This window comes from Parambassis ranga, chromosome 7 (genome assembly GCF_900634625.1).
Source record: "Parambassis ranga chromosome 7, fParRan2.1, whole genome shotgun sequence".
Taxonomy (NCBI): Eukaryota; Metazoa; Chordata; class Actinopteri; family Ambassidae; genus Parambassis; species Parambassis ranga.
Genome location: NC_041028.1, coordinates 17,723,220 through 17,740,291, shown reverse-complemented (window position 1 = coordinate 17,740,291; position 17,072 = coordinate 17,723,220). Strand labels below are relative to the sequence as shown.

General features: G+C 40.4%; 1 protein-coding gene across 1 annotated transcript in view; it reads left to right on the top strand.

Moving 5' to 3' along the window:
* Positions 1–17,072, top strand: part of ntsr1 (neurotensin receptor 1 (high affinity)) — a 68,165-nt gene that overhangs the window by 31,851 nt on the left and 19,242 nt on the right. The window contains exon 2 of the mRNA XM_028408840.1: positions 13,248–13,449. Within this exon, the coding sequence (XP_028264641.1) occupies positions 13,248–13,449 (202 nt within the window). The remainder of the gene's footprint in view (positions 1–13,247; positions 13,450–17,072) is intronic.

The window sequence follows — 17,072 nt, the reverse complement described above, 5'->3', positions numbered from 1 at the left end:
TTGTACTTCCTGTGTTATTTTGGTAGTTCCTCCTCTGTGATTGGCTGCCCCGGCCCTCATTGTTTCCACCTGTGTCTCGTTACCCTCACTCTGTGCATTCAGTGTTAGTTTCTCCTTTGTGTTTCTTGCCTGTTTTTCCTCCCTCATGGTTGTCCCTCATCCTGGTGGTTAAACCACACACCGAGCTGGACAGAGGAAGGTTTTCTCTGAGTGAGAGATAACTGGTGTCACAGCTTTGGTTATAAACTGTCTTTGTCAATCCAGGCATCCTGTTAGAGGCTCTGTGTGTTTTCACAGTGAAGAGGTCATTGGACGCATCATTTGACACTTTTACAGATCATTTGTGGATCATGGGCTTTATGTAGGATGAACCAGTGGTTATCATATAGAAATATGAAGAATGCGTAATCATGATGAAAGCAAGGGAAAAAAACACAGCTGCAGCAAATACGGTTGGATGTACTGCCATATTCTCTGAAACGCCTTTGGAGACGGCTTATGGTGGAGAAATGAACATTCAATGCACGAGCAACAGATCTGGTTGACATTCCTGCTGTCAGCATGACAATTGCACGCTCCCTCAATGCTTGTGGCATCTGTGGCATTTTGCTGTGAGACAAAACTGCACATTTCAGGGTGGCCTTTTATTGTGGGCAGTTTGAGGTACACCTGTGCACTAATCATGATGTCAGATCAGCATCTTGATGTGGCACACCTGTGAGGTGGGATGGATTATCTCAGCAAAGCAGAAGTGCTCACTATCACACATTTAGACAGATTGTGAACAATGTTTGAGAGGAATGGTAATATTGTGTATCTGGAATGAAGTTTAGATCTTCAAGTCCATCTCATGAAACATGGGAGCAAAAACAAAAGTGTTGCGTTTATATTTTTGTTGAGTGTAATACCAGAGAGGCATAATGAAAGAAAATACATTGATCTTTATCATACTTTCATTCATTTCATCAGTCAATGTGCAGTGCCTCTTAATATTTAAACTGTTTCAAGTTAGGTAGTGGAGGGTTGCCAGAGTTGATCTTAAGGGCAGCTGGAGGAGAGATGAAAGACTGAGATGACAAAATTTTATTTTGTCATATAGATATATAACTAGAACACTACTAACTAGAACATCACAAGTAAACTTTAAAGCAGAGAATATCACACAATGACAAGAAATGGCAACAGTGTCACCACCGATAGTCCCATGGTGGCCTTCAAAGGCCCAATAGTCCAATAAAAGACCCCCTACAGTGACACTGAACTCTGAGCCACTAGAAATAGACATCCATCACTTTTATCACTCATCATGTCAGTGTGAAATTTCTCTTCTTGGCTGGCAGGAACCTAACAAAAAAGGGAATTTTGCTGTATTAGCCCATCCAGCTCACAGTTGGACATGTTGTTTTGTAAAAGTAGTGATCAGAGTGAGTGCAGCCATTTTCAGGCAGTCTGAGATCAGCAGGTTAATGTTGGAATCAGCCACTCAGAAATCTGGAACTATGACCTTTTCTCCTTTCTCTTATTATTTTAGCCCTCTTAAGGCTTGTCACCAAGGTGACCAAACAAATTGAATCCAATTTTTAGCAAGTAAATCTGACACATTCTGCAGATGAAATGATGAAAACATTTTTCTGGGGACATACCATCTTTCTGCTACCTATACTGTAAGTCAGGATAATGGAGTACTAACTTTTATACAGTTTTGGCACAGTTAGACTGTAGACATCAATTACTGTCTGTTCTGAAACTTCAACACTCACGCACTGACCTCAAACCTCACCAAGTTTTCACAGACTGCAATCCATATGGGCAGCTCACAGACATGAAAGCGAGCCCGTTAACACCAACTGAGAACCTACCATCTCCCTTGGGGGTTGTCAAGCTGATCCAAGCCAAAAAGCTGATCCGTGCGTGGGCAACATCTAAAGAAGGTGTGTAATACAGTGATCAAAAGTGGGGGGGGGGGGGCAGAGTCTGGTCTGTTTTTTGTCAATCTGTGTGATGCAAAGGTGTCGCTGTGGAAATAACTAGTTTTGTTTTGTATTGTTGTTTTGTTATGTCATTGATCATTTTTTTATTGTGGTGCTATAAGAAATGCAGATATTTGTGTAAAGTTGTTAGTGTGTTGCTATGGCAACCAATCAAACTTCTTTTATAGAAGAAACAGAAAATTCAAGATCAACTTGTGATCAATGTAATGGGCCCCCTAGGGTGTTTTTTTTGGTATTTAAAAAGGTGAATTATTACATTTTTATTCTATTTTAAAGACTGAAGACAGATTCACAGACAGATTTTCTTTTTTGGACCCTGTCCATCTATCCACAATCATTTTTGGCCCTTTAAGAACGTGGGCACGTCTGTTCTATACCGCCTGAATTGAAGGTTCTCATACAGCCTCATGCTATTAGTGTAACTGGCGTGTCATCAGAACAATCATGCTGGGCTGTGTGTTTTTCCCCACTGTGCACCATCCATTATTCAAATACAAATTCCCTGATCTTTACAGAAACACAACACCTGTGTATGTCATTTTTCTAAACATGGTGGTATGGAAATAGGACGAGTTTGTATACAGCTGTGTTGCTCCTGTTGTTTGTGTCGCACTATTGTCCTTATGAGTAATCTAGTGAAAGGTTTTACTTGATTGCCAGTTTCTCTTCTTTAATGGACTATTAATGGTTATTGCAGGTGAACGTTGTTGCCTGCAGAAAGACACCGTTGGCTGCTCAACATGTGAATTAGAAAAGCATTACTTTTCCTGTTTGTTATGAGCTGGAGCTCCTTCACATTTCTTAAGCAGTCAGATCACGTTTCCACTGGCAGACAGTGTGTGGGTTTACACCCACACATTTAAATCTGAGCTCAGCACACTGCATTATGTTTGCTGCTCTTATGCATTATGCTTTGAGGTCACGCCAGCCTTTAAAGGAGCCAAATCTGTTCATCTTAATTGGAGAAGATTTGCTTACAGGAATTAAAAAAGAAAGAAAGAAAGAGAAATATTGAAAGATCAGCAAGTGACACAACTTCCTGACTTGAAGAAGTAAACAAAACTACTGAGATGATTATATGGAGTGGGGGTGCACTTTGATTATGAAGCTACAACTTCAGGAGTGTTTATTGAAGGTATATCTCAAAATAAACTATTGGACGCATTAACCACAAGCATTTTTTTAACACTTGGGCACAAACTTTCTACTTGAAAGACAAACCCATCAGGAAACAATTATTTTTGCTGGTGAATTGTGTCCACGCTCCACATTGAGCTAACTCATTTTATAATGCTAGCTGTGTAAACAGCTCATTTTTGCAAACTAACATAAAGTTAGTGGAGTTGTTGGATTGTGTATTGGATTGATGAGTTATGAGGGAAAGCCTAAAACACTGTTAGCCTTCACTGTGTGAGCTAAGCAGGCAATAAAGGTTAATAGTCTAGAGGAAAATAAATAAGGGGGTCCACGCGCACCCCTCGGCTTTTTTATGCCCCCTGATTTTTTTTAAATCCTTGAAGTGTCTATTTTCAGAATCTGCCAGGTACCAAGCTGAAATAATGTCCCAATGACTTCATTTTTAACTCTTTACTGCACCCAACCCAAGCCCCCAAAAAATCGGAAAACGATACAGAAAGTGGCGTAACTTTTGATGTAAACAACTTACAGAGTCAAATAAACATGTTCCCCCATACAATGTTGACCCAAGGAATTCAATGGAATCGTTATTTATTACCTTTAACTATATCTTGAATCTGCTTCTGGACAAAAACAGCAAAAAGTGTGTGAAGGATGCATATCTATTTTCTCATGCGCTTTGGTTGCTTTTTTTTCATCACTTGTTATTTCGTTGTGTCTATTTTAAGATATATATTGTTAAAAACACAGTTATATTGAATATATTTTATGTTATACACAGTGTTGGGGAGTAACGGATTGCATGTACCGACATTACGTAATTAGAATACAAAAAAATCGGAACTGTATTTCGTTACAGTTACACTTTAAAGAGATGGTAATCAGAATACAGTTACATTGTTGAAATCAGTGGATTACACGACGGTATTTTCACGTGTTTTTTCACTCTGCTGGATGAAAAAAGTCACGTAAAAAAAATCAGCATATTTTGACAACAAAGATCCTGTTTACAGCAAATGTCTGACTCTCCTTACTGCTGGTCTCATTGTGTGGTCATTTCAATCAGGAGAGACTAAATGTTTAGATGAGAAAGAATTTATTGAAGTATAATGAATGAATGAATTGTGCTTTGGCGTTCTAGACCCCGATGCGATGACCGACATCCGAAGGGGGAAAAGACAGGAGATGAGGCTGCGTAGGCAGGAATCCCCCCGGGTCTAGACCCGGTGGTGGTGAAGGAGCAGAAGAGCAGGGAATAAGAGGCCTTGCCCTGATGAGGAACTGGTGGTGCTTGGGGTGGAGGAGGGTTGCCGAAATCAATCAATCAATCAATCAAGCTGGGGAGGAGACGGAGAAATTTTAAATGAATTCCTGAGCGGTGATTGGGCAGGAGAGGGACGGCTCTCGCAGCGTCCTTTGTAGTAAGCAGGGGCTGCTTGTTGCACTCAGTAAGTAATCCAAGTATTCAGAATACGTTACTCAGATTGAGTAATGCAATGGAATACATTACAAATTACGTTTTAGGTCATGTAATCTGTATTCTGTAACTGAATACTTTTTAAAAGTATTCTTCCCAACACTGGTTATACAATAATTTAAATCTATGACCATAGAATCAGTTTTTTCAGTGCAGGCAGTGTTATCTGTGTCTAACAGGATTACAGCTACAGATTACATCTATTTTTTTTGTCCTTTTTCATATGTTATTTGTCAGTTTTAATGAGTAGCTACATTATATAATACTGCAGTTGTAAGTTACTTAATCAAGCCTGAGGAAGTTTAATGAAAATGTTATTAAATACTTCTTTTATTATAAAAGTGCAGTAATGGTAACCAAAAAAACAATACATTCAAAAAGTCCATATTGTATCTGCACATCAGTGTGACAGTAGCTTGTGAGGAGGGAAATGTGGGACACAACAAACTCATATGTTGAAAGGAAATGAGGATTTGTACAAGCACACAGTGAGTTTCCTGACAGATACTCTGAGATAAAGCCTGCAGCCATACAGCGCCCGGACATCTGGTCCTAATGTAGACCCTTTCAGCACAGTAAAGTACTTAAGTCATTACAGACAACCTGACACACACACACACAAAAAAAACACTTATTCAAATTCCAAAGACGTCTCACTGACCCAAAACAAATGCTTGATTCTGTCTGGCTGTCAATTTAAGTGTTTCCCTTCATGTGATTGCATCTGGCAGGCATTTTTTTTGGACAGCTTAATGCTTCAAATCTAAATGATATGTGTGCACTGGAAAAACTCAAAAAGTATGTGGACACCTAGGCACTATATTATATGTGTCTGCTGGCATCCATATATGTGGTTTCCTGTCTGGTTAGGAATGTGTATAGTCTGATCAAGGGGGGGTGAGAATAAATTAATCCTGATTAAAAAAAACATCTTTATTGTCTTTGTACATAGTACAACAAAATTGGAAGCAATAAGGTGCAAAACAGGACAATGGTGACTAAGAACTAACAAAGGGTAAAATCCTGAAGGCGACATATCAAACAGATAGTGTCCTGGGTGAGAGGGGTCTCTCAGAATGCTCCAGGCTTTCTTGAGGCCTCAGGGTCCTGTAGAGTTCCTCAAGAGAGGTGACAGAGGAGTTGATGATTTTCTGGGCGACGACAGTGAGCAGCTTCCTCTCTGCCATTGGAAGCTGGAAAAGAAGAACAGAGGTAAACCTTTGACAGTAAAAACTATGGACAGAGCTTCCTTGACGTCACCCGTTTGTTTCTGAAGAGCCATTTTGAGGCTCGGTTGGAGGCTCCAGGACGTGATGACCACCACCATGTTGCAGCGTCACAGTCTGCCAAAACTCCAAATATGGACAAAGAGGAGGAGCACGAGCAGGGTTTAGGGGGGTGGGCGATCTCTGATGCAGGAAACTCACGCTGTCACTCAAAGCGGCAACGCCCATAATTGTGCGTAATTTTAAGTCCGAATATAATTAAAACAAATTTAAAAAAAGATTCACCCCCGTACAATTGACAGTAGATTCATCATCATTGATTGATTAATTATAGATAATCAAACAATAATGCAAACAATGATCTGGTGCTGGTCTAGTACACTGCAGCAACAACAAAAAAAGCACATGTGGGTGCATTAATATGGAATATGTGTGCTGCTTTAATTTAAAATAATGAAAGATAGGGGAGTGGTATTATTGACTACTGTAACTACAAACTAATTGAAAGATTGTATCCACACTGAGGAAGGAAAGAAAAAACAAACTCCCCCTACGCATCCAGAAATATATATGTGCTGGATAGTGAGTTTGTGAAGGGCTCCAAAGTGCCCTGCATTTCAGCTCAAATTGCTTCAATTCTCTTTGACATATTGGAGAGCGGCGCACCCCGTCTGCCACATGTCTGAATCATCTCTAAAGCTATTTTGTAAAATATTTGTTCCAATGATAAACAGCAGGGGAAATGCAGACTGAATAAAATACGCTCAATTTCATTTCTTCTTCTGAAGGATCTTCTCTCAGACCGTTCAGAGGGTCGGCATGTGTGATGAAACAAAAACACTTTACAGACGCTGCAAATTATTTTTAATCATGTTTTAATTATAAGCATGTTGCATGCAATTACAGCTTTCATTATCAGGCATGCATTTATTATACCCTGCTGAAAAAAAAATGAATCATTTTAATCATGTCATGACTTTTTCCTCTTTTCTTGCTAAGGTTTTTTTTTTTTTTAATGTTATTTTCTCAAGTTTTTTGCAGACCTACATGATCTCCAAAACCAGTTATGGGAGGTTTAATGTTTAATTCAAAGCACCAGCAGAAATGTTGGTGTTATTTGCACTCATGAGGGAGTTTTGATGTAAGAATTTGCACAAACATAACATCACTGTATGAAGTTCAGTTTTTTTTTTTTATCAAGTTTTTAATGTTAAACCCAAACCACAAGTAAAAACAGAACTTAACCATGGCTGAAAACTAAATTTAACGGTAAGGTGAAAACAAAACAGCTCATGGTATCAGGGGAATTTAAACCCTGGACTCCTGAGTTAAGGTCCGCCCCACTGCCCATATTCTACATACATCCAAATTAGGACTTTTGCAGCTGTTTCGGTCCCATGATCAGATGACACCAGGGTTGGCAGGGTTACTTTAAAAATGTATTCTGGTACAGTTACTAGTTAACATGTATTCATTAATGTAATCCAAGAACCGTAACATTAAAGTAATAGAACACAGAAATAGTCCTTACACAGTAAACAAAATTCTCTTATTTGTAAAACAGGGCTCCTCATTTAACTATGTTTGTAACTGTAAACTGACTGCAAGCCAAATGTTCCTACTTTCAATTAATGATAATCAGCCTGATTAGTACGTTGGCAGCTAACAGCTAACTAGTTCAGTCACTTAAGTGAAGCTAACAAGCCGGTGTACAGGTGTTGTGCCAAAAAGTGAGCCGTCACAGGAGCACGCACAAAGCCTTAAAGCTGCATCTTGGTTATCACATATAAGACATTATAATTCATCCAACCCCTTTAGGTTGAGTGGTTATTTCTGCCTCAGAATTACTTGAAGTCCATGATATTTAACGTATTATCCTCCAAGCAGCCCATCTATACCTGTTTACACACATATATCACCTTCATCCTTATATTCTTATATTGCACTATTCTGCTCTGTTGGGCAGGCACTCAAAGCACTTACATTGAGATGCATTATTCATTCACACCACATTCACACAGTGGAAGTGGTAAGCTACAGATGTAGCCCCAGCTCCCCTGGGGGAGACTGACAGAGACATGGCTGCCAAGGTGCACCTACGGCCTCTCCGACCACCGCCGATTTATTCATACTAGGGGTGGGCGAATCGATCTAAATATCGATAGTATCGATACCAACGTTAGGATCAGTAATTACTCGATACTGGTGTGATTAGATCGATATTTCTGTGGAAGTTTCTCTTCTATACCTTCAGCAACACTCCTCTCTCACTCTGCTCAGTGCGCAGGCACACTCCGCCCCTTCCCCTCCTTCTCCACTCGGCCGGAGCAGACGGAGCTCCTGATTGGCTGTAAAGTGCAGCTAGCATGCTGGAGACAGCAGAGAGTAAGAGGAGCGCTGTTTGGAGTTATTTCACAGTGACAGACGTGAAGAAGAAACTGCTACTTGTGAGGTGTGCAGGAAAGCGACCTGCCACTGTGGAAACACAACTCATTTACACAAACATAAAGCAGCAGAGCCCAAAGACCTCGAGCTGCAGAGTAAACGGAGGGAGGAGGAAGAGGAAGATCCCCGAACATGAACCAGAGACAGTGGTCACTGACAAAGGCTTTACTGCAAAACACTCATAAATATCCAGGTAGATGATTTAAAGAAGTGAAGGTTTAGATTCAGTAATCTGCAGCATGAATTAATGGCGTCTTTCTGAGTGCAGTAATAAGACATGCAATTTTAGCAGAATGACTGAACAGTCATATCACCAGCTGAAATAAATCTTGTTTTTCTCAAATTCCAAAATATATCTAATAATGTAATTATATAAGTTTATATAATGATATGTATTTCAGTATGATTAATATGATTATGCTTTGGTGATAACTGTTGAAGGATCTTTATTCTTCATATTTAGGCTCCATGCAGATAGGTGTTAAACTTTTATAAAAGTATCTTAGTCATGCTGTTTCACCTACATGATTCACAAAGAGCCATGGCTGTCACAAGGAGCATTGCTGACATGATTGTGAAGTTAAAATTTCAAACAGTTCTGCACTTTTGTTTGCAGCTTGATTTACCTAACAAATGTTTCTTGTGTATTATTATTCTGCTAATCACGATAATCTATTTAAAGGCAAAAAAGAAGGCAAAAAAATGATTATTTATGATCATGAAATTTCAAAGTAAAAGTATCGGTATCGGTATCGGCGATACTGACCCTGTATTTACTTGGTATCGGATCGATACTGAAATCTTCAGTATCGCCCACCCCTAATTCATACGCGGGTCGAACCACCAACCTACATATCTACATAACTATATTGGCCCGCACAGTTCGGCATTCTGTCCGGTTGGTTGACGTGCCCCAAAAACATTCACAGTGATCAAAGATTTTGTTTTGACTCCAATGATTATTCACAGGCATACACACGTACATAAACACACAATGAGGCAAAGCTGTAAAGTTGGTCATTTTAACATAGACGTCTATGGGGAGTCACTCAGTTTTGAAACCAGCCCCTACAGGCTGTTAGTGAAACTGCAGTTTCAAAGCTGCAGACCAGCTTTGACATTTAATTTTGCCAATATCTCCAGAAAAACATTACTCCCTTTCGGAACAGTTTTCTAGATCCCTGAGGTGTTGCTACAGTGTACACACACACACACACACACACACCCTGCAGCAATATTGAGAAAATTTCAAAGCGAGCACACACACTATGTTCACAGCATGTGTCGTAATACTGCAATGGAAGCGCAAACGCAGCAGGATGTGTTTTTAACCTTTTAAATCTTCCTTAATAAACTTCAAATGGGTAAAAAAAAAACAAAAAAAAAAAACAGCATGTTGTTTTAAGTCAGATATAAGAGCATTCTCATCAGCATGGGAAGATCCGCCACCCACATTTAGTCACATCTTTAAGAGATGTCGTAAATCTTAAGTGACAAGGAATTAAATTAGAAAAATGGCTTCTCAACAACAGACAGTAGTTAAACCATGTATTTTTTAGCAACACAATAATTTTAAGATATTTTCATTTATCCATCAAAATGACAGACGCTTCAAGCTTTACAAAATGTTTTTTTTGTCATCATTTCCATGCAGTACATTATACACATTAGCGCATCTTGTTGCTGTTGTTTGTTTTCTTTGGCTGCTCCCACTCTCAGATTTCGGTAGCTGGGGCTCGCCTTGCTGCTTTTTTCTTCTTCTTCCTTTTCAACTTTAATCAGTCATCGGCGTCAGGGTGGTAGGGGCAGGGGGGAATTGGGGGGGGGGGGGGGGGGGACTCCTCAGAAGTCAGCCAGCCTGTTCATTAAAGCCATTAACATTTTTCATCTGTGATTATCCCTCCAAAAACAAAAGAACAGCCGATCTCTTTGTGCACCTCTGTGTGTGTGTGTGTAGAGTGAGAAATGCCACAGGGGAGGAAACTGTTTATAGGTGCATTGATTAAGCTAACATCTGCACATATTAATGGATAACGCATGCAGGCAGGTTTTCATCATGCATGAAGGTGTCATAACTTATGCGTAGCAGCACCTCTTTCTTTTTGTCTTTTCTGTTCTTCTTTCTCATTAATCTTGCTGCTCACTTTATAAGCCTTCTTTTGTATTCCATCAGTAGAGGAGGTGGCACAGTGTGCGGCAATATGTTTCCAAATTTGATCAAAGCTAGTACTAAAAAAAAAAAAGTCATTTTCATGAAGTGTTTTAGAGTGTTTCTCAATGAAACTTTAGAATTGGCAGGGACTCAATGTGTTCTTGTCATTCCTTTGTTGAGGGGGAAAAACAAAGCAGCTATTGCTTCCTAAGTTTGAAGACTGATTTATTCAAAAGGAGGACTGTGTTGCATTGGTTTTCAAAATCACAAAAAAGTTGCCCACTCACTTTGTTTTGCTGCATTGCTCATTTTTTCTTGTATGCCTGTGATTCATGATTTCTTGCTCCCTGCCTGTCACCAAATTGCAATTGTTTTCTAATTTTTTTTTATGAATCTTCCTTCACTGTGGTTGTTTTGGAGTAATCGTCTACACATAATTGCATTTTTGTGTTGCGATGGATATGCGATTGATCTTAACAGCCAGCAACATGGCTGCCTTTAGCAGAGGAAACTGTGAAAACAGGAGTAAAGGCAGTTGGACTGGACAGTGAGTCTCTAAACCTACCAAAAAAGGCAATGGTCCATGAACACGCAATGGTCCATGTATTTGAAATTTCAATTTCCTCAAACTTATACTCATTTATATGTACCTAATAGCGATGCTGGGATATTACAGGATGGCAAACAAATCCAGTGTTACTAGTAAGACATAATATTCTTGATATGGAAAAATAAATGTAGTATTTATTCCTTAAAAAAACCTTTAGAACATTTTGCATGGTGACAGCAGGGCGTATATACACTGATATAAACACTGTAAGAAAGTTACTCCCTTTCAGGAAGCCAGGGGTTTTAGAATGGGTTCCATGCCAACAACACCCCACTTTGTGGATTCAATTTGTCAAAGCCATCTCCTCTCTCTCTCTCTCTCTCTCTTGTTGGAAATGTATCTACCATAAGCTGCAGTTCACGGGCTGCACCCTGCAAAGGCTGATTGCATCACAGCGGCCCGACTGTGCCGTCTGATTTCGAAGGCTTCTTCGAACGGAGTTGACAAATGCATCCTTCTTTATCAGTGAGTGATGCAATGGGTGAATCCTTCTTTACAATTAAACCTATCACAAGATCCACTGCAACACGACGAACTCTACGAACTTAACTCTTGCTGCCAAGGTTGCCAGGCAACAGCAGCATGTGACTGAAACGGGAAATCAATCATAGCCCAGCATAGACCACATCAGTGAAGGACACACTATGCAATGAACACAACAGTGTTGCTCGAACAGGGGACTGTGAATCGGTGGCATTAAAACTATATTAGCATAATGGAGAATTTTGTGTTACAAGTCTTCCATCTTTCAGAATCAGAAATACTTTATTGATCCCAGGGGGACATTGCTTGCATTCCAGGTGCTTCATGTATACTAAAAAACACAGGTTAGAAATATAAAATAAGGTAAAATAGTAAGAGTAGAATAAAAATAAAACCAATAAAAGTCTAAACATTTATAAACATTCAAGTTAAATCCAGGCAAGTAAAAACTGGTAGTCATATATAATACAACTAATACTGTGTGCAGTAAAATCGGACAGTGTCTACAATAGATCCAATATGGATATAATTAACAAGACAGTGTGTTAGATCAGATTGTCTGAGGGAGGAATTGTACAGTTTGATGGTCACAGGAAGGAATGACCTCCTGTGGCGCTCAGTGGTGCTTTTAGGAGGGATCAGTCTGGCACTGAAAGAACTCCTGCACCTCAAGAGCACGTGGTGGAGAGGATGGAAGCTGTTCTCCAGGATCCCCTGCAGCTTAGACAGCCTCCTTCTGTATGACACTGCTGTCAGGGAGTCCAGCTCCACCCCCACAACATCACCGGCCCTTCTGATCAGTTAGTTGAATCTGTTTGTGTCCGCTGCTTTCAGTCTGCTGCCCCAGAACACAACAGCAAACCAAATGGCACTGGCAACCACAGACTCATAAAACATCCTCAGCATAGTCTGACAGATGTTAAAGGACCGGAGCCTCCTCAGAAAATAGAGGAGGCTCTGGCCCTTCTTGTAGAGGACTTCAGTGTTTTTAGTCCAGTCAAGTTTATTGTCCAACACCACTCCCAGGTATTTGTAATCCTCAACAAAGTCCAAACTGCCCACCGATGGAAACTGGAGCCGTGAGTGTCTTGGTCCTCCTCAGGTCTACAACCAGCTCCCTTGTCTTTGCCACATTGAGCAGCAGAGTGTTCTGCTCACACCATGTGACAAAGCTGTCCACCACAGTCCTGTACTCAGACTCTCCACCTGTGCTTATACATCCCACTATGGCAGAGTCATCAGAAAACTTCTGAAGGTGACATGACTCTGTCTGGTGGAGACTGAGAGTGCAGAGGAGGGGAGTGCACAGACAGAAGAGGGCCGTTAGAGGAGGTGTTTGGAGGTAGGGATGGGGGACCATAACCGGGGGGGGGGTGGTGCAGGTTTCAAAACAGGAGAGTCAGTGGTGACCAGGACGGCAGTGTCAAATCTGTTAAAGAACAGGTTTAATTTGCTGGCCCTTTTCACGCTACCATCGCCCCCTCTGCTAGCTAGTCTGAAACCTGTGATGGTCCTCATATTGCTCCAGACCTCCCTCATGTTGTTCTGCTGGAGTTTCCACTCCAGTTTCCTCCTGTAGTTTTCTTTAGCCTCTCTGGTTTTCACCTTCAGGTCTCTCTGAATGGTCCTCAGCTCCTCCCTGTTGCCACCTCTTTCATGCACTGTATTGACAGCAACATGTTAGCTCTATAATCTAACCAGTGTGTCCTTGTTCCCCCCTCTGCAGGTGAATGCCTTTCTGTCCTTCGTAGTGCCCATGGTGGCCATATCTGTGCTGAACGGGGTCATAGCCAATCAGCTGATACGGATGTTTCGCGAAGCCGAGCAAGACAACCGCGTCTGCATCATCGGGGGAAACCCCACCATGCTGAATGTCACCGTGGAGTCCAACCGCGCTCAGTCGCTGCGCCATGGAGTTCTTGTTCTCAGTAAGTGAATAGCACAGCACTGTTGCAGAGAAGCCACGCACCACCCAGCAGGACTCAGTCAGGATTAATATCACTCACAGGCCTACTTTAAAGATATCCACACATCAAACTGTCAGGGATCTGTGCCTCACTCACCGCAAATAAGCACCTGAGCAACAGTATCCATCACTTTTATCTTGTCAGTGATGTAGTGCTAAATAAAATGTGGGTAAGTTGTTAGTGTAATCCAAAACAAAAGAATACTCCACACACACACACACACACACACACACACACACACACACACACACACTAGGTTTCCCTTTTTCTATTGGAAACATGATTACTAATGAATAGCAATGGTAACAACAGAAACTGTAACTAGTCAGGATATAAGAGGGTTGGATGAGTATACCCAGCATGCATTGGCATTTTTGAGCTGATAGAGTAAAATGCATAAGAATGTGATGTGTTTTTATGGCCAACTCTTCGTGACATAAAATAGAAAAATGTTCCTGAAGTTTTTTGGGGGCATTAAACATTTGAAGTTTAAAATGAATTTATGTCTGTCATCCTGAGGGGGTGGCAGGGAAAATAAGTTTCATTTCTTTAATGAAATAAGTTGTTGCTTACTGGCGTCCACCCTGTTAACTTTATGTCCACTCTGTTATTTACAGTTTTTATTTGATTGTATATATTTTATTTTCTTAGTATTGATATTCACAAAACAAAATTCCTTTCTTGTGTGTGTGTTTTTTTTAAATCTCTCTCTTTTTCTATCACTTTTCTCTTTCGCCTTTCTCTCCTTTTTGCTTTTTAGCCGCTGAGATACGTATAGTGCAGTTTGTATTTCAATCATAGAGTAAAAATGTGGGGAAATGCAATTTCAGACACAGCATATGCCTAAATCAAACAATTTGACACAGTCAGGTCCTGGATAAATATGGGGGATAAAGCATAAACAGCAGCGAGGTCTTTTCTCTCACTCACTCCATCATATTATAGAGTGTTGAGTGACATGAGTAAAGATAAACAAAGTGAATATTCGGTCCAGATTGGACAGTCTGCATCACAAAGACACCATAGTCAGTTGAATTTTAGAGGGGACTGGCTTGATCTAAAGCAAAATTGTAATATAGTCATACTTTATTTTTTATCAATGTTTTCATATTTCTCGGTTTTACATTTTTAGTATCTCATTTATTGTAATATTATAAAACACATGCTGTATAATGATCCCATTTCCAATGCTGTGACGTGTGTCATCATATCACAGATTGAATTTCAGGCATAACTGGATCAAAGGAACTATAGTGACCAGATGAGGTACAGTTTGACTAATGTTCCCATTTACAGCACCATGAGCTGTGTGCCAATCAAATCTCTTTAATAATGTGGGGCAATTTAAATTCGGAAAGGGGTTTTTTGAAATGATTTTTCACTCTGATTGTGAGTGCCGTCTATATCACAGAGAGACAAATGAATCTTTGCCGTGATGTGACTCACTTTCTGCACTCATTAATTATAAAAGAGGGCTGGGACATTTACCAGAATGAGGCACAGATTAATGTCCTCTTTTTTTCCTCTATTAAACCCCCACTCCTTTGCCTTCTGTCTCTCCTTCCCCTTGTCCTTCTCTAACTTCATCAGACCTGCTCTTTACATGTGTGCATCTCAGCGTGCCATAGTTCCACGGGTTATCATATTAAGCTTGTCTTTGTCCGGCTGTTTTATCATGTGGCTATTTAACATTAGCTTTAATTAATCCCTCCTACACTTTCAAACGTCACACGTCTAGCCAGCCATTATGGAAGGTGTTCACACAGAGAGTAATGGTCTCTATATATAGCCCCATCTTCAAGACAATAACTAACCCCCACACACTTAGACAGCCTAATACCAGCTGTGTGAACTCTTAGAACTATGAGGTGCTTTTTTTCTTTAGTTTTTAGTTCTTCTAATATTTCATCAGCCAGAAGTTTCCTCGAAATCCAAGAAGAAGAAAAAAAGTAGAAACTTCTAAAATCACATTTCTAAGGACCACAGTTGTGCTGCTGCTGCTGCCTCTAGAAACAGCAGACACCATTGACCAATCAGAATCAAGTACAGGCATATGCATAACACATTATTATGTAGGGAGTTATATTGAGTTACTTGGTGACTGGTTGTTAAGGGGTTGTTTTCAGAATGACGCTCTTGGCATCTATGATGATCAACTGGGTTGGGAAGATAAATATGATCCCACGCTGACTCTTATTGATGAACTGCATGGGTGTAGTTCAATCATACACATACACACATCCTTCTCTGTCTTTACCTCCTGGGCATACCTCGTCATGTATCTGCTGACGTTCTTTGACACTTAAAGGTAGCAGACAGGCAAGCAATTGCCCTTCTGAGACCCATTGGCATTTCAGCAAATAGTGTGCATTAGTACGTCTACAGCACAACTGAAAACAAACAGCAGTAAGTGCTGTCAGTATCATGGGCTGACTGTGTATTCTCTGGACCCTAAAAGGCTGCCCATGGAAAGTATGAGCTGTCCATCACCATCTATAGAGAAGAGAGCCACACACAGAGGAGGAAGTGTATGCTGTAATCTCACCTGACAGGCACACAAATTGGCACTGAAATATCTCCTCTGTGTCTGTGGTGTAGCTGGCCTATCATGCAGCGATAAGTACACTATTAAAAGTTCTGGAGTTTGTTGCTTTGAATTCTGGGTATGACAGCAGGGGTCTTTTGAGATGCTGCTAGGAAACCAGCTGGCATAAATGACAGCAGTTACCATCACGGATCCCCTTTGACCATTCAAATAAGAGATAATGGATACCCATGTTCCACTGTGAGATATGAATAGACATAAACTTTGCTGCAGGTCACAGAAAAAGAGGAGGTAGAATTGGAATGCTGCATTTGAAGACTGATTTTGTCACGGCAGTGCGACTCCCTGAGAGGCAGCCAAGTTGTGCATCATTCTTTTTTCCTGGAAGCAAAAGATGCAAATGGAAACTTCACAGCCCAGAATATCCCAGGGTCCATTGTGCACTGATGATGGTTGCATTCATTTTACAGGCAAATACTAACATAACTAAAACAGCAAACTTTCAAGTTGACTTTTGTCAAGGTTGCTAGGCAACAGATGAACAGGAACTCCTCCATAGATCTCATTTTACAGTTTGAGAGTTCAACCCTCCTGGCCAATGAAGGACCTTTGACTTTGTGTAATCATGGACGTAGTGTCCAAGATCCCACTGTCACTATGTTGGCAGGGTCATAGTCAGTGTTGGGGAGTAATTACACTCACAATTATGTGAAATTCTAAGCAAGTAAGCTTTAAAAAAATCCCATTTGTACCAAAATGGAACTTGTCAATAAAGACATGTTAATTTCTGCTGTAAAGTTGAGTGGTACCATGAAGGTCTATGGGGATAGAGTCCCTAGAAACTGCAGGTTTTGGGGCTTTGGCATGGACTTCTATTGTCAGCGTTATATCCTGCCTTGCATAATCTGGATTATTCATTTCTTTGTCCAGTTGTCCAATGTTTATTTTGAAAATCACTCATCTATGTCTGCTTTTAGACAGGTATTGTTTAGGTATTGTTTTGGATGCTGTTGCCTGATTTTGCTGCCATTTTCTTGTG